At 43.9% G+C, this 27610-nt stretch overlaps 3 protein-coding genes across 3 annotated transcripts in view; all 3 read left to right on the forward strand.

The window, feature by feature from the left end:
* The window catches only part of adam10a (ADAM metallopeptidase domain 10a), a 122260-nt gene that overhangs the window by 55969 nt on the left and 38681 nt on the right, over positions 1–27610 (forward strand). Inside the window, exons 3-4 of the mRNA XM_080729841.1 lie at positions 798–934; positions 9865–10023. Coding sequence (XP_080585967.1) covers positions 798–934; positions 9865–10023 — 296 coding nt within the window. The remainder of the gene's footprint in view (positions 1–797; positions 935–9864; positions 10024–27610) is intronic.
* Positions 20141–21112, forward strand: LOC308288020 (large ribosomal subunit protein uL10-like; the record flags this gene model as incomplete). Its single annotated transcript, XM_080729365.1, has 1 exon — positions 20141–21112. One exon carries the CDS (start codon positions 20141–20143, stop codon positions 21110–21112), a length of 972 nt encoding a protein of 323 aa, XP_080585491.1.
* On the forward strand, positions 24552–25085 carry LOC308288405 (large ribosomal subunit protein uL5-like; the record flags this gene model as incomplete). The annotated part of the gene is made up of 1 exon (XM_080729840.1): positions 24552–25085. One exon carries the CDS (start codon positions 24552–24554, stop codon positions 25083–25085), a length of 534 nt encoding a protein of 177 aa, XP_080585966.1.

The raw sequence follows: 27610 nt of genomic DNA on the forward strand, positions 1-27610 counted from the left end.
TCAATTACAGCTCAGAAGTATACAGTGTGTTCTACATTCTCTCCCAAGCTTGACAAATAAATCTGACACAATAACATGATATCATGTATACAAAGCATAACCATCACCACCCTAGAAGAATATTGTCTCGACTCCAATTGCCTCAAATTAAAAAAAGGTTGACAATCACTGGGTTATGGGGATACAAACGACTGTATGCATTTCTGTTGGAACCAACATCCTGAGTTACTTTTTGTGCTAAAAAGGATAAAGGTTTGTGAGTAGTGTGACTTGAACAATTACAATCGGTTTGTGGAGTCAAATTCTTTTTTCAGAATGTTTTATTGTGTTCATTGCTCACTGACCTCCGTTGCATACTGTGACCAGTTCCTGGATGTAGTTTTGTATTTGTATTGTTTTCTTCAAAGCCAAATGTAACTTTGTAGTCAGTAGGTGACATTTACGTGTCTGATTAACAAACAGGAAGAGGAAATGACAAGATTGTTTGTTGCTGATGTAATGAAAACAACCTTTCTTCCCCTTTCTGCTCACTTCTTTTCATTGCTACAATATAGGAAATTATACACGCACGCGCGCACACACACACACACACACACACACACACACACACACACACACACACACACACACACACACACACACACACACACAACACCAGCATATATCTCAATCAAGTGTATACTGTAGCCTACATTTTCTTTCAAATTTGCCAATACAGTATCTATAACACATTATTTATAACGGAATGCTATCTCAGTGTCATGGTGATGTTATAATTGTCATGTTCTTTCCTTTAGGTATTTTAACATGAGGATGAAGAGGGACACCGGCTTGTTTTCTCCAGATCTCACCGTAGATGTATCAGGAGAGGAGGTGCCCTACGATACCTCTCACATTTATACAGGAGAACTCTTGGTAAGTCTTAACTCATCTGGTGCGATCCCGAACTAGTTCGGCTTTATTTCAATCCAATACAATCTTTTTTTTATTAATTCACTTACCCCGAGCTGCTTGTAGAGTCGTGGGTGGTCCTGGGCTCGCTAGCCGCTAGCCAGCTAGCCGTTCTACTCTGTCCGACGATATATTCCATTAAAAATGGTTTAAAATACATTTTTGAGCTCCCCAATGTTCACCCGATGTTCGGCGCCGCTTCCGATGAGTACACGAGTGTGCCGATCCCGAAGTAGTTCGGCTTTATTTAATTAAATGAATAAAATGATAAGAGGCCTTCTGAAGCCTGGCTTGATTTTTGTAGCTACTAGCCGAAAGCTAACAACGTCCCGGCCGGCCGTAATTTGCGAACGCAATCGCCAATCTCCGCCTAATCCAATGAAAGACCGCATCTTTAAAGGCTTATATCTCTTTTTGTGTTTTAGGAAAGCGGCGCGAGGTTTATTTACGGCGAAATCGCCCAAAAATGATCTTTTAGATGACAAAATGGGAATAGCCATTCTGTTAGCATCTTCATCCGGGACATTTCCATGCCGTGCATGAACGTGAGGACGTCAGGTCCTGGAAGCTGAAGTCCTGGAAGCTAAAGCGCTCGCCTATGAGAGATGCGCTGGCATTCTTTGGCCCCTAGAGGGCGCTGGCGCTCAAAGAGTTAATGTAACTATAGCCCTTTTATCGCTTAGCACTGAAATCTGCTAATCCAATCACAATGATCCAGACTGGAGGATTTGCGTAAACGTAATTTTCCTGGGTTGAAACCTCCATATGTCCAATACTTTTCCCCCTCAAGGACCCCTGGGACCCCTCTTTTAGAACCACTGCTCTAAACACAAAACAGGCGATCTCTAATAGCGATCTCTAGACTCTTCACCAATAAAAAAAAAGAAAAGAAAAAGAAAACACTTAATGTAATGTAATGTAATTAACACCTTGACGTCCGAAATAGAATGGTGGTTGGTAGATTAGCCGTGACATTTCTATTATTGTATTGTGATCTGAGACATAATATTATGTTTATAAACATGACCCCGCAGCCCCTCCATCTTGAACAGCGCCGCTGTTTTTTCTTTTTTTTTCCCCCCCAGGCCAGTAACTCACCATGATTTTCTCGATTTCCGTTGGGATAGAATGGGGGTTTTGGCCGATCGTCGATGTCCCCGTGCGTTTCGCGTGCGCGATCCTTTCACGTAAATGTCCCGCAAATAGTCCATGTGTGACTGAAGAACAGAACTGAAAAGTTTCGCTAGCATAGCCCCAAGCATGGCTGCAGGAGGAGCTCGAGTGTGTAGACAGTAAACGGATGGGTGGAAGGTGCCTTGGAGAAGGAGAGGCGCTGACGTCACCTCTGCTTCATGCACGGTCTGCATGAGCTATCAGTGCACGAGTGGTGACTAGGGAAGGTTAGACGATCGCCGATTTTCGGATCAAAAGCTTTTATTCCGGTTTTAAAGACAAAGTCCGGAATGTACGACGTGGCTGAGAGTCCCTGGGGGGATGTGCGATATAGTACGGTTTTAACATTAAGGGGCTCCCCTTGGCTTAGAAGGTGTTAAGAGATTAAAATATATATTTTCTACATCAACCACAAAATGCAACCTTTCACAGGTTGGTATTTCTTGGTTTCACAGACACAAGGAGACATGCACCAGTTTACCAGTGACAGTGTTATACGGTATACACATTGACAGTTGGCTCAGTTGACATTTATCAAGTGGAAAAGAATATCAAATAATAAAAAAGATCTACTTTGTCTCATTGCAACCCGGGGAGGATATTTATTTCCATATGTAAAGGGAGTTTAAATGGGCTTCATCCCCATTCAACCTATTTAAAACCCCCCCCCCCCCCCCCCCCCCCCCAAAAAAGATATTCCTTCATAAAGAAAATATATAGGCCTATATACTGTACAATACAAATGTCATTCATTTCTGAAAAAACTGGAAGAATGCAAGACTTTCATCCAAATGCATTGCTGTTTCAAGATTTTTTTGTGCGTGCCGTGCATGCATGCGTGTGTGTGTGTGCGCGCGTACATATGTGAGTGTGTATGTGTGTCATGCATGTTTGTGTGCATGCAGTTTGAGTGTGTTTTGGTGCAGTATTTATCACATGTCACCATGGCACCCTTCCTTTTCTCATCCCTTCCCTCCCTCTCCTTGTCCCTCCCCTTCCTGGATCACTTCCTGTCTCCTGTCCAACAGAGATCAGATAAACAGGAAATAAAAATTAGACACTATTGTTTACTAGCAGTGACCTGTGTGCTCGTGTTTATAAGCTCTGGGATCCATTGGACACACCCTCATTCCTAAAGAGTGTTCATTGGACATTTACATGTTGTCTCTATTGTCTCATATTATGTCCAAAATTGTTACTTTTCAAGATTAAAATAAAAAATCACACCCTGTGTGTGTGTGTGTGTGTGTGTGTGTGTGTGTGTGTGTGTGTGTGTGTGTGTGTGTGTGTGTGTGTGGTGTGTGTGTGTGTGTGTGTGTGTGTGTGTGTGTGTGTGTGTGTGTGTGTGTGTGTGTGTGTGTGTGTGTGTGTGGATCATGTGTACCGATTTTTGTGACATTTGAAGAAAATATGTAGGAAAAGGAGCAAAAAGTGTGTTTGGAGAAAATTCAAGATGGCGGAAAATCTATCATGGCGCAAATGGGCGTGGCCTATATGGGGAGATGCGTCATGACCCAAGGAATCCAGGGAAAAAATATTTTTAATTTTCCGACCTACGGTTCAAGAGTTACAGGCCAAAACGTAAAGTGGGGTGTTATGGCGCCACCATGCGGCCAAATGACACAATTATTTTTTATTTAATCCTTGAAATCATTATGAACCTCCTCTCCAAGTCTTGAAACTCTAGCCCCTATAGCGGGGCAGATAAATGCATTTTTGCACTAAAATACTTCACAAGTGGAAAGAAACCTAAAACTTTTCACAAGTACTCCTTAGGGGTTGTTCCTATGATAAAACACATTAGACACTGAAAAAACAAAATGGCTGCCATGTTTCCAAGATGGCTGCCTCTGAACAGTACGCCAGCCAGTTAATGTCCGATTTTTATAATATTGGAGTTGTTTTGTAGGTTTTAAAACATCCTGAGTTCATTTATTACACTTTTAAAGCAGCCAGAATAACCTTTCTGACTTTTGGTTGGGGTCTTTCCTCACCTGGGATCCCCAAACAGACCCCTGAGCCTATCTCAGTAATCGCTTTGCTCCTGCTCCAGAGCAATGTTAAATTAGATCATAACTGAAGCATTAAAGTTGTTGTAACTGGGCTCTGAAAGCAGAAATGAGTAGTAGCAAATACCCAGGGGTCTTCCACAGGGGGTCCGGGACCCCTCAGAGTAACTACAGGGGGCCTGCCGAATCTTGATGGGGAAGTTTTTTTTTCTTTCTTTTTTACATTTGAAAGTATTATTTATTACATTTTTTGTGTTAGACAGACAGGTTCACAGGCGTTACTGCAAGGATTGCAAGAATTAAGGTATTGCAACTTCTCACTTTGGGCGCGCAGTCTAACATGTCCATTTATTGCGCTGCACTCACACTGACAACACAACACAACACACACACACCTCTTTGTTATCGTCACCCCAAAACCTGCACCCTATCCTCTTAACTCTTTGAGTGCCCCCTTTTTCACCACTAGAGGGCCCCAATGACCAGAGAATTCTACTTAGACAGTGCTGGTATATGCACAAGCCCTGCAGCCATGACATGCCTGAACACTTTCCTTTGTGCATGTACAGGAAGAGGATGAAGTTAGCTTGAAGTTAGCTATTGGCTACCAAGCATTTTAGAAGATTTTCTGCAATTTAGCCACGATTAAACCTTGCACACCTCATGCATGGGAAAAAAACAGAGAAGAATGAGCTCTAAAAAATCCAATGCAATCCTGGATTGCATTGGAGTGGATTTGTGCAGTTTGTTCACAGCTTTCAAACAAAAAAATCCGATTGGAAATCCGTTCAGGCATTCTTGAGATAATAGCCATTATGTTTTACATGTTATGTAAACAAAAATGGCTGCCCTGTATGTTAGATGGGGTTGTATGGGGGTGGAACATGCAAAATCGCGATTGAAATCATGTTCACCAGATTTGATGGGGTCCAAAAAAAAAATCATTTTTTTTTTTTTCAATTTTTCAATTTTTTTTTTTTTTTTTTTTTTTTAAAGCCGAACTAGTTCGGGATCGGCACTCTGCGATACGATAATAAAGCCGAACTAGTTCGGGATTGGCACTCAATGAGTTAAAGAGCTCACGGTCAATTGTACTCAAAGAAATTCACTACTATACATGTCCTCCCTAATAGTGTTGACAGTTTCCACTATAGCATTTGCAGGGAGGAGAGTGCAAGGCAGGTTATTGTTTGAGCAGCTGCACCGTCCCTTGTAACCTGCTTTGCAGCCACATTTGATGAGCTCAAGCTCTGCCTTTGCAGCAGGGAGGGCAAGAAACCTGACTGGACATACCCTCTACTCTCTGAATTCCATCTATTTTTTTCAATTGATGGAAGCTCAGGGCAATTTGTCAGGTATGACAAAGTAGGCATCATAATACGATACCCTCATCAAGGGACATGATTTTGAGGAAGTGCAAACACATGAAGAGGCTGATACCCCGATTCCTTATCAAGTCCTAGCCTCCGGTACAAAAAAAAGGAAATTGATATATATTCGAGTGAGTTCAAGTTATTGGATGTTACAAATGTCAAGGGTTCCTTTGCGTACATAGTTTTTCAGGTGCTGACTGGGGAAGAACATTTGTTGGAATCACCAAAAAGACATGGGTCAATGCCTACTTGATGATGATGATGACCAAGCCATTAACCGCTTCAAGGACATTGGCAAGGTCATTGGCGATTCCTCCTGAGCTTATAAATGGTGAGCTTTCATCAACATTGCAGTCGGAACATTTTGCATGCCATGTTTACAGTTCAAAAGGTCCAACAACCCTGGGATTACTCAGATGGGAACTATTTCTGTCAAAGAACTTGGAGGGTGAGATGCTACCTCCAACTCGGGCTGCACTGCTACCACATTACCTCCGTGCCAACTACGTCACAATGCAGGATAAATCATACCTGACAAATTGCCCTGAGCTTCCACCAATCAAAGAAAATAGATGGAATTCAGAGAGTGGAGGGTATATTCCAGTCAGGTTTCTTGCTCTCCCTGCTCCAAAGGCGGTACTTGAACTCATCAAATGTGTCTGCAAGGGACGGTGCAGCTGCTCAAATAACCTGCCTTTCACTCTATGCTATGGTGGAGACTGTGTCAACACTAAGACACTGAAGACGAATATATCCTGCATGTCTGAAATTACTGTATTGTAGTGAATCTTTTTGGCGTAATTGACCATGGGCTCTATAAGAGGATAAGGTGAGGGTTTTGGGGTGACAATAACAAAGAGGTGTGTGTGTGTGTGTGTGTGTGTGTGTGTGTGTGTGTGTGTGTGTGTGTGTGTGTTGTGTGTGTGTGTGTGTGTGTGTGTGTGTGTGTGTGTGTGTGTGTGTGTGTGGTGTGTGTGTGTGTGTGTGTGTGTGTGTGGTCAGTGTTGTCAGTGTGAGTGCAGTGCAATAAATGGAAATGTTGTTCTGCGCCCAAAGTGAAAAGTTGCAATACTTCATTATTGCAATCCCTGCAGTAAGCTGTCAACCATAACTGTTTAACACAAAAACATTGTAAATATACTGAGAATACTAATAAACCATCAAAGTACAATACATAAAACCAGGATACATAAAAACATTCAAAGTTTAAAAAAAAAAAATCTCAGCAAGATTTGCAGGCCCCTGTAGTAGCTCTGAGGACCCCCCCCCCCCCCCCCCCCAGGACCCCCCCCCCCCCCCCCAGGGGTCCCAGACCCCCGTGGAAGATCTCTGTTATTTGCTACTAGTCATTTTTGATTTCAGAGCATATTCAGATCTAATTTAAAAATTGTTCAGGAGCAGGAGCAGAGCGATTACGGAAATAGGCTCAGGGTCTGTCTGGGGGGTCCCAGGTGAGGAAAGACCCCAACCAAAAGTCAGAAAGGTTATTCTGGCTGCTTTAAAAGTGTAATAAATGAACTCAGATGTTTTAAAACCTACAAAACAACTCTAATATTATGAAAATTCGATATTAACTGGCTGGCGTACTGTAAAACATATCCGAAAAGGCGGCCATCTTTAAAACTGGTGGCCATTTTGAAAATTAAGTGTCTAATGTGATTTTTCTAAAGAATGACCCAAGAGGTACACTCTGTCAAATTTTGGTGCTTCTTTCCAGAACTGAAGTATTGTTCTCCTTAACTGCACCGCTACTATGGTTTGCGAGAGACAAATAATTGAATGTGAGTTTTTGCGATTCCCATTATAAGTCAATGGGGAAAATTAATTCACTAATAAATTAATATCAATTAAACTATTGAACCTTTCTCTTAGCAAGTTACTAGCCCACGATTCCCGAGTAAGCCGGTCGATTTGACATATGGCGCGAGTGTGTGGTGGCAAAACTGTGGGACTAGTAGCGTGCCGAAGTTTAGGAAGTTCAGGCTACATACACACAGACACACACACAGACAGACAGACCCACACAGCCACGTATAGGGAGCCTGTGCTTCACACAGCTCCAAAAAGTAGCAGATCTACAAGCTTGTAGAACAGCAGCTTTTGATGCTTTGTGTGACGCTGTACTGTGACCAAGCAGGGCGTTCATTGACCAGGGGGTCCCCAGCCAAATTATTTAAAATAGCGTCAGCATCATTTAAACCACTTATATTGTATTTGGCTATTCAAAACCGTTTTTTCTTCATGAATTGTATCTTCTGGAGGACTCTGTACTCTGGCACAAAATATTTTTGTGTGTGTTACTAGTGTGTGCCAGCATGGCCAGCTATACTGTACAGTTAACCTCATGCTCCTCCTGTGAAAAAGGACTTATTGAAACATGAACGCTCACAAATACTCCGCCTGTGACATTTATTAACTAATCATCTGGCCGGCTGAACCACAGGTGTGTGACATTTGCAATTAATTGAGCAATATACCGAGCTGCAAAGGAGGCCATCCTTCTAGCACCGAAGAGAGTTCCAAATAACGTTTCACTCTAAAGAAAAGATGAATGGCTTGCTATACTTCTAAAGTTTTATCCCCATTGGATGACACGGGGCAGCGACAAGTCGTCTTCTGCTGCGCAGAAACCTTGTATGTCCGATATGATTACTTTTCAGGAAATGGGGGAGGAAGAACCTGCGTTCCTATGGATCCAATGTAATCATTATTGAGTCACAACTAAGCTTATACTTTTCAATGGTTAAATATTTATAAAAGCCCACTGACACACATAACCACTTTTACTTTAAAAAATCTAAAAAACTAAAAATGTAGTAGAGCATTTATTTAAAAAAATCACACCAGTGTGAACTGAGCGGTGGTCGTGGAGGCTGTGCAACAGCACTACTGGGTGGGTGCAGCGGGGTTAGTGTGCTTTACAATGCTGTAGTTTCTTCACACACTCTAATTTATTTGACCCTAGAACAACAGCGCCCCTCCCTTAACATGTGTGGTCAGAAAAGGTACTGCAGGCTTGAGGCTACATACACGGCCGGACGGCCGGACGGATACCCACACACACGGCCACGTATAGGAGACGGTGTGACCACCGCTCAAAAAAAAAAGAAAAATCATAAACTGTTGAAATATGGAGATACGAGGTATCTGCCCGACAACAACAACAACAACAATGTAGTACCCCTTATTAGCCCTTATTTAATGCACTCTTCAGCCTTAGGATATTTGCAGAGGAGTATGGAACTAAGTGCTGTGGTTCTCCACTGGGAGACTAAAGAGAGCTGCTTAGATCTGTGTGTGAAAAGAAAACGTGCAAAAATAAAACCTCTTATCTCAATTCTTTTTGTTTTTTTGTGTTTTTCCATGAATTAACGCTGTACTTGATGACACTACAGCGTCACACAAAAGCATCAAAAGTAGCAGATCCAGCAGCTTGTAGATGTGCTCCCTTTGCCGTTTTATGAATCGTGAAAAGTAACAGTTTTGGAGATTATGAGGTTTCCACCTGAGAGCGTCGAAATGCATCCACTGTTTTTGTTGCTCTGGCTTATCTCTGTGGTGGAAGGAACAGAACGCCTCCCAGCAGACTGAACTGGGCCGTTTTGCCTCTGGAAAAAGAAACGCCACCAAACCTCTAAGATAGCCAGGCAGGCTCAAGGCTTTGCTGGGTTGGACTCGGGCCAAGTGATCCCTCAGGAATAGATCCATGAGACAAGAGACAGAGGCATTTCTTCCTTCTGGAGAAGGAGATAAAAGCAGTTTCCTGTGGCTCCCTCTAACCAGGGTTGGGAAGCCACTTTCCTCGTATACGTCACTTCATTCACTGATCTATTTTCTTTTTTCTTTTTCTTTTTGGTCTGGAGTAGTTTGTCATCTATGCAAATTGTCCCTAGTTCCCTAGTCCTAGTTTTGAGTTTCTTCCCTGAATTACCTTCTCCTGGAAAACGCTTTGCTCTTGTGGGGGGAAATAAAACCCTCAGCATAATAAAACGCATCGTTTTGATGTTCCCGCATTTCCATTCTTCTGGCTGCGCCGCAGATAAATCTTATGTGGGGGGAGACTATCTTTTATTAAGTCTCTTCCAAGGTTCTGTCTTCTTATTGTAGCTTCCCTGAAATTGTTCGCCACAGAAATGTGAGGTACAGCGTAGAAATCATGTAAATGCGTGCGTACGTGCGTTGCGTATCAATCAGCACCAAATGTGTGTAAGTCAATGGGGCTCTGATCAGGCTGAAACATTTCCCAATTTTTTCCTATATCTCTTTTGATTTTGTTTTAATATATATATATATATATATATAATGTTTTTTAATGATTATAATTCTTTCTAATCCTCCTCTTCATGTGTTTTGTTTAGGTGAAAAGGGCACCCTCACCCACGGGTCTGTTCTTGACGGGCGCTTTGAGGGCTTCATCCAGACACATCAAGGCACGTACTACGTAGAGCCGTCTGAGCGCTACTTCAAAGAGCGCAGCGTGCCCTATCACTCTGTCATCTACCACGAGGAAGACATCAGTAAGTTACTATTATTATTGAATTGTTAACATGCAGTGGTGGAAAGTAACTCAAGTACATTTACTGAAAGCTACACTGTGTAACGTTCCTCTGCTACCCCAGATTTGAACCCGGTTTCCTGTACTGATTCTTCTTTTTCTTTTTTTTACCATTGAGCTACTAGAGCCTGCCTGCTTGCTCAGGGGATAAATTGAGTCTTGACCTTCAGGTCAGAACATGTGTCTACAATACAGATTGAACAAAATGACATCTTATTCATTTATAAACTAAAGGTTACATAGTGCTGCTTTAATTAGCGGCTCATCCATGCTTACCATGTCTGCATTTCTCTTCATGAAGTATGTATGTGACATGCTTTCACATGCACATACATGAGCACATGTTGAGTGCGCACGCACGCACACACACACACACACACACACACACACACACACACACACACACACACACACACACACACGCCCATGTGTTCTGTGTTACAACACTAATCACTGAAGAAGAAGAATGCTGCTCTAGAGAGTGTTGAGGATAAGAGGGCAGATGGTCAGGCAGATTAATGGAGGGATATACAGTATAACTGTAAGATGAGAGGTGGTGATGGATGCGTCGCTGTGTTGCTGTGAATTAAACAGTGGTTCTCAACATGTGGGTCTGGACCTCAGGGGGGTCCCCACATGATTTTGGGAGGGTCCCCAGATGACAGTGAAGTGACAATTTAAGGACTTTTTAAAACCTCTAAGAATAAGAAATGCATTACTCCATCAAAAGTAATCAACAAACTGCTATAACAATCCATGGTACCCATACAGTATATGGAGCCCAAACATGATTACTCAGTTATTCAGTTGTGATACCTAATTATAAACATTTATAACAAGTGTTATAATGCCTTATGAGGCATTATAGACCCAATGGAACCGGATGAACTCTGGTTCCATTTGTACACTCTCAAAGACCTGTAAAGGGTCCATTTGGACCCGCTGGTGATCCCTGGAACCCAACATTGAGAAACCAGTGAATTAAAAGGCTAATCAGTGTACGGGGCAAACAGACTGTCTAGGTTTTAGCATCCGGGGTTTGTGGTGGAAATTCACACAAAGACAAAATACTCAACATTATCAAGGAAAAGACAAATCTCAGAACAAGTTGAAAGTCAAGTAGAAAAAGAAGTTTAATCCAAGCTGATCAGGATCCGGACGAGACAACACTTTGTCCAAAGAATAAAGAAAACTCAAAACCATGTGAAAGTATCAAATAAAACTATCCATGGACAGGGTCAGAGCACAAACTGACGATGACGGTGGCAATGACAATCTGATGCAGGGTGAGCAGTCCTTATATACTCTCAGGACTGTAGAACAAACGTGGGAAAGAGCCTGGGTGCAAATGATAGATGTGGCAGGTGCCAGCAAAGTAATGAGTAATTGCCGATTCAGCATAGAAGGAGTGAAGACCGACCCGGAGAAATCAAAGGGCTATCACGGGTTACTTATCGGTCATCCCCAACACGTGTAGAGTGCCACGTGCAAGACATGGTGTCGCCAGGGCCAGGGGTGATAAAAAGGACACAGTTTTGCTTACTTAGGGAAAAGGTACATTTGATTGATGGGGGGATTTACAGATGGTACACTTCTTTGATGACCACTTGCCAACCCCTACTTCAGTATCTCGATTAACCCTATGTTAACACAGTACAATATATTTTGCCATTACATTCCCTCCTTTTAAACAATAATCTTCTTATTGATTAACATACAAAATATATGGTTGATTAATAAGTATGAGATAGATGTAGAATAACCCAAATGATAACAAACCCAAGCATGCATAATACCCAATGCTAAAGGAATGTACTAATGTATTAGACTATGACAAATTAAAATAACTTAAATGAATAATATAACCCATGCATTTTCAAGAAAAACACCAGTAGTATCATTTTATCAAACACATCACACTTAATACAAGTTTCGGGACATGTCATCATTGGAATACACGTCCCTCTAGGTTGTAGCAAGCTTTATGAATATATAAAGTAAGGAAGCTTTAAGGTTTTACACCAAATATTACTGAGAACATAAAAAGAATAAAAACAAGAAACAATAACAAGATCAACCCATTTGGAAGTAAGAGTCATACATTCGGACAGATGTAATTCTAAATGTTGGCTGTTGACAGAATGCTCACACAAGCGTCTTTTTCGTGGCTCATACCCAGTGAATGGCGTGACATAGTCAGGTACATAATTCAAATGCATAACCACACACTGTCCTTCAGAGCCTCGGCGATCCAGTTGGCACCGAACGGGTTGAAGTGGCCTTCTTTTAACCTTTGGTCAAAGACAGGCAGGTTGGTAGAGCGTTTGCTGCCTGCGGGCAGTGCCACTCGTAATAACCTTGTAAAGTGTCATGGGCAGGTCTTTTGAGATGGTACAATAAAGAGCAGTGTGCAGGTTGGGGTAGTGGTAACAGCACTTAGCTGTTTAAGGAGGGACGGTGATGGGGAGGGGCGTAATGCAAACTAAGACTTGAGAGCGATGTCCTCACGTCATCCATTGTTGTGTTGCCAAACACAATTCATCTAGTTGGTGCATGGCAATGCACTTCATCTGCTTCTCATCCTTCGCGCGGGCACGTGCCAACGTGCATTCATCTGCTTCTCCTCCTCACCCTCCTTTTGTCCTTCCACTGGTGGTGGTGGACGGTAGCACTTGCAGTGTGACGTGTGGATACTGGTGTTCCTCTCAGCTACCTTGACGGCGATGTAGGTGATTAACAGCACCTGGAACAAATTTTGAACAGAGACATAGCTGCCGATGGCAGCCGAAAGCAGCTTCCAGCTACTATCGGACCCAATCTCTGAGTCCCCGGAAGATGAGCCGTCACAGGCCAATTCTAGGTCAGCGTCTAGGAGGGGTCGTCCCTCAGGTCAATCCTAAGAATGCAAGCAGCATTAACAGTGTGGAGACAATTATGATCAAGCCATTATTCGTCAACAGTGAATTCTTGTTTAACAAGGATGCAGATCTCTATGTTAACAGGGAATAGGAAGCAACGTAGCAAGCTTAAGAACATTGCAACATTTCACAGTGATATTAGACATGCAAAGCAACAGTGTGTTATAGCATAGCCAACATGGCAGTGACAGGTGGCACATTTTCATTAAGCAACAGCGAAACAGCATGGAGTGCATACACAGTCAGCTGCAAATAAAACAAAACCACGTGAGGCACTCACAGGCCGTCCACGTAAAACAACAATACTATCTAGGTCTGCCTTTAAGGCAGCAAAAAGAAAGAAAGAACGTTGCAAGAACCCTTGGCTAAACTTAGTCCAGGTATTACCTTGGAAGATGAACTCAACCCAGTACTGACTCGCCTCATCCGCTGGATGCTATGAAAAGGATTCAAGAAGTTATGGTACAACACTCTGGTGTTATTCCGGCGAGATGTTGTGTGGTTTTAGCTCCACAGCCACACTCTCAGAGACGGCACTGTTCGTAACATGCAGGTCCTCTCAGAATATCCATGCGGTGGATTTCTCCCTCGACAGGTGCCTTATAGACAAGTAAAATTGATTGATAGGAGATTCATCACAAGGAACAATCACTGCTGCAGCTAGAAAAGATTGAAAACAGGCCTATAAGTGCTCTTGGGTGTAAAGACAACCGGTTGTGTAATTTTACTGAGGCCTACATCATATTTGTGTTTCGCCAGAGTCCCTCAGGGATCATGGCAATTTAGAGATTTTAGTGATATCACATTTCGCCATAGGTGTGTGCCGGTCCAGTGTGTCCTCGTCATCTGTCAGTGTCACAGTCCCAATTACCATGTATAGACCTATTTTGAAAAACCTTCTGCTCTAAGATTGTAGCAGTTTGTATTTTAGTCATCTAGCTAGTGAAATGTTAAAAGTAGTCCAACTTTACTTAAGTAAAAGTATCAACACTGCAATAAATAAATAATCTATGAAGAAATACATTTTAAAATCTGCCAAGTTATTCACTGTTACACACTTTTTTTTTTTTTTTTTTTTTTGCATTATTTATTTACCGTGTGTGGTTATTCACCCTGTCAACGTTAACCAATAATCTACATTTTGGGACATGGTTATTTCAGACCTTCCATCTAGCATAGGTCCCCTATTCAGCGGTATCATCATTTTGAACTTTTTTTTTTTATTTTTTTTCTTTTTAAAGGCATCAATTACATCACATAATTACTTGGTCAATAGTTTCCTGGCTTAAGTGTGTTGGTTGCATGGCTGTGTATGTTTGTGTTGTCACCTGAACTTTCCCTGTCGCAGTGCAAAGCAGAAAGGACTTCCCCAGGCCCGGATTGCAACACCTGGTCAGACCATCAATCAGCCTGGACACACCCACCTCTCCTGTCGTCTCTGTCGTCTCTATTGTCTCTGCGTCCCTCTCTCCTCTCTCTGGGCCGGCCGCTGAGCAGCTCCGGACAGACGTTTCGCCAGTGTCCTTGGTGACCGCAGTTATGGCAGCTCCCTGGCTCCCAGAGTCCTTCAGTGTAGTCAGCGTTGTCGCCATTGTCGGAGCCATCATCAGAGCTGTCGTGGTCTCTCCCTTTCCAGCCTCTGTTTCCCCTGCCTCCTCCGCGGACAGAGCTGTGAATCAGCTGGAGCATACCCTTCTCCATCGTGGCCTCTATCTTCTTCTTTGCTCTGACAGCCTTGTCATTAGTCACCTGTTCATAATGTTCAGCATGTGCTACACAATCAGCAAGTGTCGCAGTAGACCAGCCAACAAACTTTTGTTTAATTTCAGTTGAAATGTCCGGACGGAGGTTGGCTATGAAGTGGCTTCTCAAATGTGCCTCATATGGTGTAATCGGAATGACCCCCAGCTGACCGGTTGGAATGCCACTGTTGACCCTGAATGCAGTTGTCAGACGGTCGAGGAAAACCTGGACTGGCTCGTCCTGTCTCTGTAGGCAACCAGTCACTGCATTCACGTCCATCCTAGCTGGGTATTTCTCCCTAATGCTGTCACACAGAGCTCTCAAATAAGCCCTGAACTGGATGTTGTGGTGGGAGTCGTAGTCTGCTTCTCTCAGGCGGACGTCTCGGGCAGGCCATCCATCTGGCCTGACAATGTTCCAAATGGTTCCCCCCTCTCTCTGTACGATCACACGCTGGAGCTCGTGAAGTGTGGGTTTCACATAGCGTACAGTGTCTGCGAGCTCTGTGGCGTATATCTCACCATTGTTCTCAAGTTTAGGCAGGTGGGAGAACACTTGGGCCATCTCATTAATTGCCTGTGCACGATAAACAAGAGAGACACCTACTGGGCCCTGTACTTCCACCATAGGCATGGTAGTGCGAGCTGGAATTATGTCCTCACCTTCTTCTTCCTGGCACGTCTGGCTGGGAGCGTCATCTCTCTCGTCAAGCATCTCACTCCTCCCTCCGACGGCACCTTTCAGGAAACACGTGTTCTGGTCCCATTGTTCAGCGCTTGGGCGACACTGCATTCTCTGTCTCTCTCTCAAACATGTGTGTCTATAAGGACCAGAGTCAGGGCTGAAGCCCCAAACTGTATCAGCATAACCAGGAGGGGCTTGGTAGTTGGGGTGTGCCCTGGGGAGTGACTGCGGAAGTGGGTGTACTTCTTCTCGGCCAGGCGGGGCAGGGGTCATGACCATAGGCACTGAGTCATGACGTGTTTGATCCCAACCTGGGCTGCTGGGCGGTGGTCGAGACAGCAGTGGAATGAGGGGGGGCTGGAGTTGGGGGGTGCTCTGGGCAAAACTTCCTCTCAGCGTCTCCATCATGCTGGTAATGTCTCTCTGCAGTGCAGCCCGGAGGTCAGAGGGGTTAGGAGCGGAGGCCCCTGACACTGGCGCCCCTCCTTCCCCTGATGATTTATCAGTGGCTATGGCTTGCTGTGCGTCGGCATACATGCTGTTGGGGGTGGAAGCCGCTACGGGCGGGTGCTGGGGAGGCTCTTGGCTGGAGGAACTGGACGATGAGGAGGCCGTTGTGACGGTCGTAGGTGACGGTGACGATGGTGGCGGTGGTGGAGGGCCGGCTCTTGGCTGGGCAGCAGGTGGGGGTGCGAGCGGTGTGCAATCCAGAGCTGGGTCCATCCTTGAACAAGAAAGCAAAGCAGAACCAGTGCTGGGGTTACTTGCTCTTTGATAACCCCCTCTCAACATGCCTCTCTCCCTACTCTCTGCAACCTCTCTCCAATCCGAATACGCCTTCCAGTTAGCAATAAACCTTTTTCCTTTCTCTCTCTCTCTATCATCCAGTCTGGACTTAAGTTTGTCTAGCTGAGCTAAACTAAAACTTCCCCCCTCAGGGAATCCCAGAACATCAATCCAAACCTTTATTTGTGCTAAATTATTGGGGTCCTTGTCCCACATGAGCTTGAACTTTGGGTTCGTTTCAATCAAATCCCTTTGATCTTTAGATAAGGATTTCCCCATAATGAACAGCAGAGAAATACACTTTATAAAACAGAAGTAATAAAACAAATGATTTTTTTTTTAAACAATTAATAGGACAACAATAATATCGAATAGCAGCAGTCCCAATAGTGATGTTTTGGGACAATAATAGCAGCAATCCCAATAGAGGTGTTTTTTTTTTTTTTTTTTTTTTTGGACAATAATAGCAGCAATGTTCTTTTTTTTTTCTTTTTTTTTTCTATCAATTAATAATGAGAAGAAAATAATTAACAATTCCTATAATATATACACACGCATATACACACGTGTATATATATACACATACACACATTCATCCATATACCTATATATTCACATTTCTTCAATTAACTAATAGAAAAAAGGTAATACAACAAATTGTATTCAGTGTTTCAATTAATTAAATAGTAAGAAGTAATAAATCAAATTGCATTCTGTGTTTCCTTCCTTTCACTTTTTTTTAATTATTATTATTTAATAGTGAATGACTAATTAGACCATTTTAAATGTCTAATAAAATGTATTTGTGTTTAATATAATTTATCTTAATATAATTACCAGCACTATAACACTGATCATTTTGGCATCAATATAGCTCCAAGACAGTGAAGATAATTTTAAACACTAAATAATAATACTAATACGGGTAATAGTAATAATAATTCCACTACAGTGAAAATAGTTTTGGCAATATAACTCCTTATAATGTTGGCACTAAAAATAGCCCTAGATAGCACCCCACACTTTTTGTTTTTTTTTGTTTTTCTACAATAAGTCAGACAAATAAAAATGTCAAGTCAGTAGTCCAGTCGGGGAAAAGAGCAATGTGCGAGGTAATATTCAATTATATCAGCGCGAGTATCGTGAACGTAGTGAAGCCCATCAGAGCGAGGGCTAAAAGTATGAAACTCAGAACCGATAGAGTAGTGGAGTGTACAGGAGGCAGAGAGCCTATTGAAGCACGTCAAAGCAGCGAGCAAAACAGAAGAAAACCGTATCCAAGCCCGAAAGTCAGAAAAAAATGCTCGTAATAATTTGAGCAGTGTAACTCACACCCAACTAAAGGACAGATAAAGGTAGGTTAGTAACAAAGAGGTAGATAGAGGGAGTAACAGACAATCAATCAACAGGAGTCCGTATAAGAATGCGCACAGATAAAACGGCGTCAGGGCTAAAGGCATATAAGCACACGGCTGCAACCACTGAAGTACCGCAGAAGAAAAACTTAACCAAGATTCCACCTCACTAAAAAGAAAAGTAATAAAACAAGCAACAGGAGAGTGATAAATAACCAACCAAAGAGGATTTGTGGCACAAATGCACAGACAAGACAAAGTCTGGGTCCTGGGGGTCAAAACGATCACACAAATCTCCGATAAAGGGCTAAAGGCATGAGCTTGCGGCTGGCACCGAGACACAGATTTCAACTGTCGACAGGCATTTTCCCGTGCGGATTCCACACCGCAACTTTTAACGATGTGAACGTCTTCAACACCGCCCAGACTAAGGTGCTGGGATAACCCTAACGTGCTCAACAAAAACCGTGTGCAGGGCCTCAACTCTGGGAACTAAGTTCCCCACGAGGAACACCCCAAAGAAAGACTCAATGTGCGGGTCTCAACTCCGGTGAACCAGGTCCACCCCGGGGAACACCCCACATGCAACTAGCACGCGCCTGTGTCTCACCAATCCTACAGCCTCAAAAGCTCAGAAAAGTACCCAACCGTACCCCTTGCACGGAATAGCAATTTAACATAGACAAACCAAATTAAATAGAAAGTATTTAAAAGAAACCACCCATTCCAGGCCCAGACAAGAAAAGAGAGAAAAAAAATGACAATTTTCCGTAGAGAAAAAAAGAATGTCAAATGTGTCAGGACCGAAAAAGAAACGCGTGGTTTTAATTATAATCTTTAAACAAGTGTGTAAATTCTCTCACCGTGTCAAGATTCCAGCGCTGATCCCCGCGGGAGCACGGAGCGGGTCCCCCACACCAACCCCTCCTTGGCGAGTCGAATAATTTTGCAGCCGCAGATGGGGAGGTATGGCAGAGAAAACTCTGGGTGATCAATCAGGAACCGCACCACGCGTCCGCGACGCTCAGTCGTGGAATCCCACTTCGACACCAAAATGTGGTGGAAATTCACACAAAGACAAAATACTCAACAGTATCAAGGAAAAGACAAATCTCAGAACAAGTTGAAAGTCAAGTAGAAAAAGAAGTTTAATCCAAGCTGATCAGGATCCGGACGAGACAACACTTTGTCCAAAGAATAAAGAAAACTCAAAACCATGTGAAAGTATCAAATAAAACTATCCATGGACAGGGTCAGAGCACAAACTGACGATGACGGTGGCAATGACAATCTGATGCAGGGTGAGCAGTCCTTATATACTCTCAGGACTGTAGAACAAACGTGGGAAAGAGCCTGGGTGCAAATGATAGATGTGGCAGGTGCCAGCAAAGTAATGAGTAATTGCCGATTCAGCATAGAAGGAGTGAAGACCGACCCGGAGAAATCAAAGGGCTATCACGGGTTACTTATCGGTCATCCCCAACACGTGTAGAGTGCCACGTGCAAGACATGGTGTCGCCAGGGCCAGGGGTGATAAAAAGGACACAGTTTTGCTTACTTAGGGAAAAGGTACATTTGATTGATGGGGGGATTTACAGATGGTACACTTCTTTGATGACCACTTGCCAACCCCTACTTCAGTATCTCGATTAACCCTATGTTAACACAGTACAATATATTTTGCCATTACAGGTTCTACAGGGATGTTGGCTTTGAGTTCTGAGCCAGGGACAACAGGGGGAGCGCAGCTAGTCAATAAAACAGACACGGCTCATAGGTATGGGCAGGATGACAATTTGGTTTTGGCTGAGAAATGCATACTAGAGGAGAGATGGCATGGATCCCATGCCTTATTTTTTATTTTATTTTTTTATATAGTTTTTTTATCTTTAAAAATGTCTCCCCAATTAGTAATTCTTCCCCTCATTTACCCAACATACCGTATTGTCTCTGTCGGGTGGAAACCTCATACTGTATGTCCAAAACTGTTACTTTTCAATCTGATTAAAAGTAGCAGATCCAAGTTCGGAAGTGACGTGTGGTTCGGTCATGTGTAATCTGTCGTCATGGCAAAACAAATCAGTCAGTGGCACACCCATACTATGGGTATGCCACAAAAGGTGGCATACCCATATATGGACATATACTGATGACATCAGCAATCTACATATATGGGCATAAAAGGGACAAAGACAGACAGAGATCCGCTTGTCCAGAGCCACAGATCCAACCGCTATGCCCATATATGGTTTCCACAGGTACTACGGATAGCCTGGTGACGTGAGATCATCCACTAACATTTTAACCAGGACCATCTAACTTTTAATTTGGCGAATGTCTGTCCGCATAGTATATGACATCACAGACTAGCCTGGACACGGAACACCATGTATGGGCATAAAGATCTGCCCAACAGGCACTCCAACATGTTTTAACAAATTAAATATTCTTTGTTAGCCGATCGATGACATAGGCACAAGAAGGGTATATATATGAACTAACGTGGAACGGTCTCACAGTTGAGTGCAATCCCAACGTGTGTCACAACCTTGTCTTTAAACCGTCTTTAAAAGCGATCCTTGAAGCACTAAAGATGCCCAGGGAAGACTCGCGTGCAAGACGCACGAGGAAGTCCAACTATTTTACGAAACTCATCCACGAGCTTACCGACAACCCGAAATGCTTCATAGTGGGCGTCGACAATGTGGGTTCCAAGCAAATGCAAACAATCCGTGGGATTCTGCGCAACAAGGCTGTGGTGGTGATGGGTAAAAACACCATGATGCGCAAAGCCATCTTTGACCATCTGAGGAACAACCCCGCCTGGGAGAAGCTGCTGCCCCACATCAAAGGGAACGTGGGCTTCGTCTTCACCAAGGAGGATCTGACCAAAATCAGGGACATACTACTGAAGAACAAGGTTCCTGCTTCTGCACGCGCCGGAGCTGTCGCCCCCTGTGACGTGATCGTGCCTGCCCAGAACTCCGGCCTGGGTCCCGAGAAGACCAACTTCTTCCAGGCTTTGGGAATCACCACCAAGATCTCCAGAGGAACCATCGAGATCACAAGCAACGTGGGTCTAATCAAGGTCGGGAACCGGGTGGGCGCCAGCGAGGCCACACTGCTCAACATGCTGGGGATCACACCCTTCACATATGGCCTGAATATCCAGCAGGTGTATGACAACGGCAGCATCTACAGCCCTACGGTGCTGGACATCACTGAGGAGGCTCTGCAGGTCAGGTTCGCAGAGAGCGTGAGGAACATTGCGTGCGTGTGCCTGGAGATCGGCTACCCTACTCTGGCTTCCGTCCCCCACTCCGTCATCAACGGCTACAGGAAGATCCTTTCTGTGGCCGTGGAGACGGATTACTCCTTCCCCCTGGCAGAGAGGGTTAAAGAATACCTGGCAGACCCAACTGCCTTTGCAGTTGCGGCTCCAGATACAGCGCCTGAAACGGATGCCGCTGCTGCTGCTCCTCCTGCTGCTGCCAAGGATGAGCTGAAGGAGGAGTCTGAGGAATCTGATGATGACCTGTGCTCAGGTCTGTTCGACGACGACTAACTTCACATGTTTTTGAGCACGCTCAAAAAAAAGAAATTATGAGCATCGTTCTCCATGTATGGAGATCCACGCTCATACACATAGAGTAACTGACGTCACGGACAGATTGGCCCATGCAAGGAGCTAGTGTGTCGTGTTTGCACCGCTCACTTCGCTGGTGCGATTTCTTGATTGATTTACATTGAAAGCTTAAAGCAAAGCACACAAAAAAATAGACCAGGTCAACCTGGTTGTGCCAGACCCCCTGTCTGTCATCATCATTTATGACATCATGCCTTTTGTAGGCATGTCATCATCATGTCATCATCATATATACCCTTTATATAGAAAACCCGGACCGACATTTGCTTATGTAGACCTACCCATTTCATGGGTCTGGCAAATAGAAGATCACTTATGTGACGGGCGGAGGGTGATGTAACCAACCGATGATGTGGTGGTGATGCCACCCGATGATGCTTTTTTTTTTACATAAATACTTTTTATTTGTCAACTACATACTATCCAAAGGAATCCCCAGCTGTTTGGAGTCATCCAGATACCACTAACGCTGCCTTTGAAAGAACCAGAGGGCGGCGAATGTGGGGGACGTAACGGAGGGTGTCTCAGTACGGATGTAACAGAGGGCATCTCAATAGGATGTAACGGAGGGCAGCTCAGTACAGACATAAAGGTCTTCGGCCCTGCTGCGTTGGCAGGAAGGATGGAACAAAGATGGAGACCAATTATTGTCAAAGATGAAGAACAATTGTCAAAATGTATGATCGCCCAGGAGCTGACATCGGCAGGGCCGATGGCCTTCCCTAAACAACAAGAAATCTTGTGAAATAAAATGTGAAAACCAATTATCAAGGACAATGATGCACGAAAGAAGAACGAGACCTTATCGACAGTGAATTACCATCCAACCAGGGGACGGCCTTAAGGGACGAGAATGAGGACTAGAGGAGGCCTTCACTATCCAACCTGGGGACAAACCTCAAGGGAAGAGAATGAGGATCGGAGGAAGCACCCACGTTCACCCGGCCAGAGATACAGGTTTTGCTGCTAGGAAGCAGGTCGGGATCAAGTTCGGTTGGGAGAGGAAGATCAGAGCTCCTTTGCAAGCATTGCAAGGTGATGTTGAATATGCAGGCAGCAGAGATTCCGTTAGCCGGTATTTACCGACCATTGGCCGGTTAAATGTTTAATTGGCCGGTAATTATAAAGTCCACCGGCCACCGTGGCCGGCTGGGAAAATGCCTCTTAGGCTATTTTATCATTTAATCTTATTATACACATAATTATTTGTCTAAAGTAGTGAAGCTACAACCATTAAAACCTATCATAATTTTTAATTTGTATCATGTTCTGTGAGTCTGTCTGACGACAGCGGAGCTCACCGCCACTGCTGTTGCTTCATGCTGCAGCAGCGCTGTAAAGGTGGGACGTTCGCGAACGAATTGAGTCTTTTGAACGGCTCTTTGAAATGAACGATAGCATTGTGAGCTTGTAGATCAGGCTCAGCTATTTTCAAATGGCAGATATGTACCTATATATGTCCGAAATAAATGTATATAGGGTTGAAGTTATTTGTAATTATAATCTAAATCTACAAAGTAACTACTAGAATGAGCCAGTCTTTTGAACGTCTCTTTGAAAGGAACGGATCCCAGAGATCCGGCTCACTTCAAAGAGCCATAAATCCCATCTCTACTGCGCTGTGTGCATTAGAACAGTCTATATTCGTCGTACGATGGTTACGCGCATTGGAAATATCAGAGCTTCAAGCTCACAACAAGGCGAAACGCGCCGCGCTGTGAGCTTGTATGTCTGCTATTTTAGACACGCACACGGCCTTACGGAGAAGCACACATCATGTTTCACAGCTGACAGTTCCAGCACCTTGTAACAATCAGCGTGGGTTTAGTGTTATAATCAGAACTGGGGTTCTTCCGAGGTAATCTATACCAAGCTGGACCCAGTAGACGATAATAAAAAAGGGACCCGAACTCTGTGGAATCATGGATATTATAAAAGCACGCACATGACTTTCTGATCGCATGGATGTGATGCCATCGTGGTCAAAGCAACAGAGGAAAGTCAACCTTCCTTGCGCCATCATAACATAACATTAACAAAATAAAACAAATGTTGTGTGTAAAAGGTTTAGTGAGACCTGAAGCCAAAATCATATACTATTAACTTATTAATTTGTAGGCCACTGTGTGGCAGGGCGCGCAAACGGTTCGCTTCGCCCACTTTAACCTATTCACTTCTTTTTTTGGCAAGCGATACCTCTACATAAGTAGATAGTTAGGATATTATTTTGTTGGAACATATTGCAATTGCATCTGTGATAAAGAGGAAGGAAGCCCAGCGCAAACATAAAATGGTGTAATTATCAGTTGGGTGCACGGTGCACCATGCACATACAGTATCTCATCTGCAAACACTACACGTATTTGACGTTCAATATAATATGGCCGATAAATTAATTGATTGGCCGGTAAAATATAATCCTGCCGGCCAAGGTGGCCGGCCCCAAAAATGCCTAGCGGAAACGCTGGCAGGCATTCACGGGCAGTGCTTATCGAGACCAAAGATATTTTCAACTTAGCAAGATGTGGCAGACATCAGGACTCAGGGAAACCAGACAGTTCCTCAAGGGGCGGCCGGAGCAGAAAGTTGGCTGGCACGGGGCGGCCAGAGTACAAGCTGAGGGATGTAGAGTTTGCAGTTCCTTCCTTCCTCCGATCTAGCACGGGCCGGCCGGATATGAATCCTCCACGAAGAAACTACCTTCTTCTGGGAGGAAAGTGCAACAAGAAGGCGGCAACGGGGCGGCGAGATGAAAATCATCAGGCCTGGAGCAATACCTGACCCACAAGCTTCCGAGGGTGTCTCATCGCCCTAGAACCAAGAAACATTCTTTGAATTTAACATATTTCTTAAAGTAAATATGGGGGCGGCTGTGTTAAGGACGTTTCGTTGTCAAGCTCAACGTTGGGCATTTGGACCCATACATGGAGAAATGGAGCGAACCTGTTTGGCCTAAACATGAAGATTTGGAGAACACTATATTTGGAGATAGTTCATCATGTCATATAGGACTGCCGTCATAGACCGTAGCCATTGTCAGGCCGGTGTCAATGGCAACCAGGCATGGACGGCATACGTGTCAGATTGATGTCATCAATAAGACATCAGACAACCTTATATAAACAGTTCAGATCCGTGGCAGACTCCAGTTGACAACCGAAGAAGCACTAACTGAGCTAAGCACAGCGCTCTCGACAGACCTCAGTAGAGAAATATACCCAAAGGGTTAGAACGGGCTAGGTATTGAAAGCGTCCCACAAGACATTCGTCAGAGGTTCAACCGGCTAGAAAAGAGCCTATACGTCAGAGCCCAAGTCAGAACCCTGTTTAACAGACTAATAAAACTTAGTGATCAAACATGACGGACCAGGATGAGAAGGAGAACCACATGAAAGAGCTCCGCATTCAAAAGCTCTGCTTGAATATCTGCGTTGGGGAGAGCGGAGACAGACTGACCCGCGCCTCTAAAGTGCTGGAGCAGCTCACAGGACAGATAGGTGTCTTTTCCAAGGCCCGCTACACTGTGCGATCCTTCGGCATCCGCAGGAACGAAAAGATCGCCGTTCACTGCACTGTCCGTGGCGCAAAGGCGGAGGAGATCCTGGAGAAGGGACTCAAGGTGCTTGAGTACGAGTTGAGGAAGCACAACTTCTCCAACACCGGGAACTTTGGCTTCGGCATCCAGGAGCACATCGATCTGGGCATCAAGTATGACCCCAGCATCGGTATCTACGGGCTGGACTTCTATGTGGTGCTGGGTAGACCCGGTTTCAATATTGTTGACAAGAAGCAGGAAGGAGGCGGTATAGGTTTCAAGCACCGTATCAGCAAGGAGGAGTCTATAGCCTGGTTCCAAAAGAAATATGATGGCATCATCCTTCCTGGCAAGTAAAAAGACCACATTTTTGACCGTCCAAAAAAAGGAGAATAAACCTATAACCAGATTCCACGCTTGGATTACTGTTCTACTTTTGAGCAGTGATAGCTGAATGGTTAGTGTCCACACCTAGGACTCCGGAGGCCCCAGAGGTCGCAGGTACGATCCCCGCTCCAGCTATCACTGCTCCCCTCTCCCCCGCGCTCCTTGTGGGCAGCACCAGGTTCAGCTGGGTTAAGCTGGAGAAAAAAAGGTTGGGCTGCGATATCTTAATTTTGCGATATCTGAATTTCCCTCGCGGGATGAGTAGGTATTCATTATTCATTATTATTATTACATGTTCTACTTTGACACTCTGAAGCAATTACTACCATCCTATAAAGATTTGAATATCCTTTCATACAGCACTAGTAACAGAATACACTAGCTACATCAGGCCATGTTATGTACCATTGGTTCCCAAAGTTGGGTCTTTGGGGGGTATCGGGGGGAAATTTAAAGTTATTATTGCAGAGGTTGTGGGTTCGAATCCACAGTGGTGCATTGTTGGGTGTATGCAAACACAATTATCCCATGTTCAGGGAGGGAAGCCGGGCAGGGATGGTGGTATTGGTTATTTCACGTAGCCCTATGGGCTGGGGCGACACCTGTCAGCAGGAGGAGTAGGATGAAGGCTCTACATCCTCCCGGTGAGGGCACCTTACTGGCAGGTGAAAAGGATACAGCAGTGACAACATAGAAATGTGTATGGATTGTGGAAAAATGAAATGGGGTAAAAAAGTTATCAACAAAATGTACTATAAAACTAGACCAGGTCAACCTGGTTGTGCCAGACCCCCTGTCTGTCATCATCATTTATGACATCATGCCTTTTGTAGGCATGTCATCATCATGTCATCATCATATATACCCTTTATATAGAAAACCCGGACAGACCGACATTTGCTTATGTAGGCCTACCCATTTCATGGGTCTGGCAAAAATAGTCAACCATTGGCCAAATTGTCAAATAATTAGTGTGGTTGAGTAACATTTAGCCAATGAGGAACCAGCTTTTTAGTGAAAAAAAGCATTTTTTTTTTTGTTTTTTTGGTGGTTAAACTCTGTAACCACCAGAGGATTGGTCGAGCTTCACATGACATTTTTCCTGTTTCCTCATTGGCTAAATGTTACTCTATAAAATAACCCCATTGACTTGAATTTGAAAATACAAAAACGGCAAGCACACTTTTATCACAATATTTGCACAGGGCATGTGGAACCAAGTCAAACACAAAATGTAATGCCTCGACTCCTGCAAATCCAAGTGCTTGTCAAATATGAGTATTTTGGGCGGTTGCGGCCTGAAAGGGTTGAGAACCACTGATCTATTGAACAAGCTGATACCGACATAATCTCAGGTGTCATCCTATGCTTTGATGCTGGTAGCAAACTAGCAAACCAGACAGATTAAGTTTTAACAAAATGAAAGGCAAGCCCACATTTTGTGACTTGTGGCTCTTCTCCCCTCTCTCCCATTTGCCAAAGGCCTTTTTCATTAGCATTTGAATGAAAGGTCATTCACCGCTAGGAACAATGAGAGCTTTCTGTGTACATGTTGAAAACACATTGTCAGAGCATGGCTCCGCTCGCTCAGTCTGCTGACCAATCACAGGACCATTCTCTGAGGCCCTTTTAAAACACTCTCTTGCAAGAGCTTCCCAGACTTAGGGCCGCAAGCTGTTTTGGAACTGGGACCCGGTTCCATGGGTCACAATATCCAGGATTTGTTTATCCTATTTGAGCGGTGCTCCTGTAAAGAGCTAACAGCTCCTACATCTGGCTTTGTCCGTTTGTCCCATGTCTGTTTGTATGCCCAGGGTCACATTGGCCAAGCTTCGTGGGATGCTTAATGAAATTAACTCATAAATAGCACCGCTCACTTGAAACTGGGTATGATTTTTATCTTTATTTGCTTTCCTACAACCCCCACAAGTTGGTCGGTCCCATATAAGGGCAAGCCCCATGTGGGCATAGTGCTCGGACTGGCTGTTCTGGACAACTGGATCTCCATATAAACCTATATTTTATGCCCATATTATGGAGATCCCTGAGGTCATCATCAGTTTAATTGTCTCTGTTCGGGTGGAAACATGTCTATTACTATTCAACTAGACCAGGTCAACCTGGTTGTGCCAGACCCCCTGTCTGTCATCATCATTTATGACATCATGCCTTTTGTAGGCATGTCATCATCATGTCATCATCATATATACCCTTTATATAGAAAAGGGACAGACCGACATTTGCTTATGTAGGCCTACCCATTTCATGGGTCTGGCAAAAATAGTATATATTAGTCTGGGAATATACTCTGTCAGTTGCATGTACAGTATACTGTGAATTCATAATTGTTGTAAACTTTTTTGTATTTTTGATTTGTTGTATTTGAGCACATTATGCAAGCATTTAGAAGGGGGGGGGGTTGATCTGAGAGATGGAATAAACCTTCAATCCGGGACAGCATCTCTGTCATTTTAGATGTTGTTATGCATGTATAT

Source organism: Nannobrachium achirus, assembly GCF_963921795.1.
Source record: "Nannobrachium achirus genome assembly, chromosome: 7".
NCBI lineage: Eukaryota > Metazoa > Chordata > Actinopteri > Myctophiformes > Myctophidae > Nannobrachium > Nannobrachium achirus.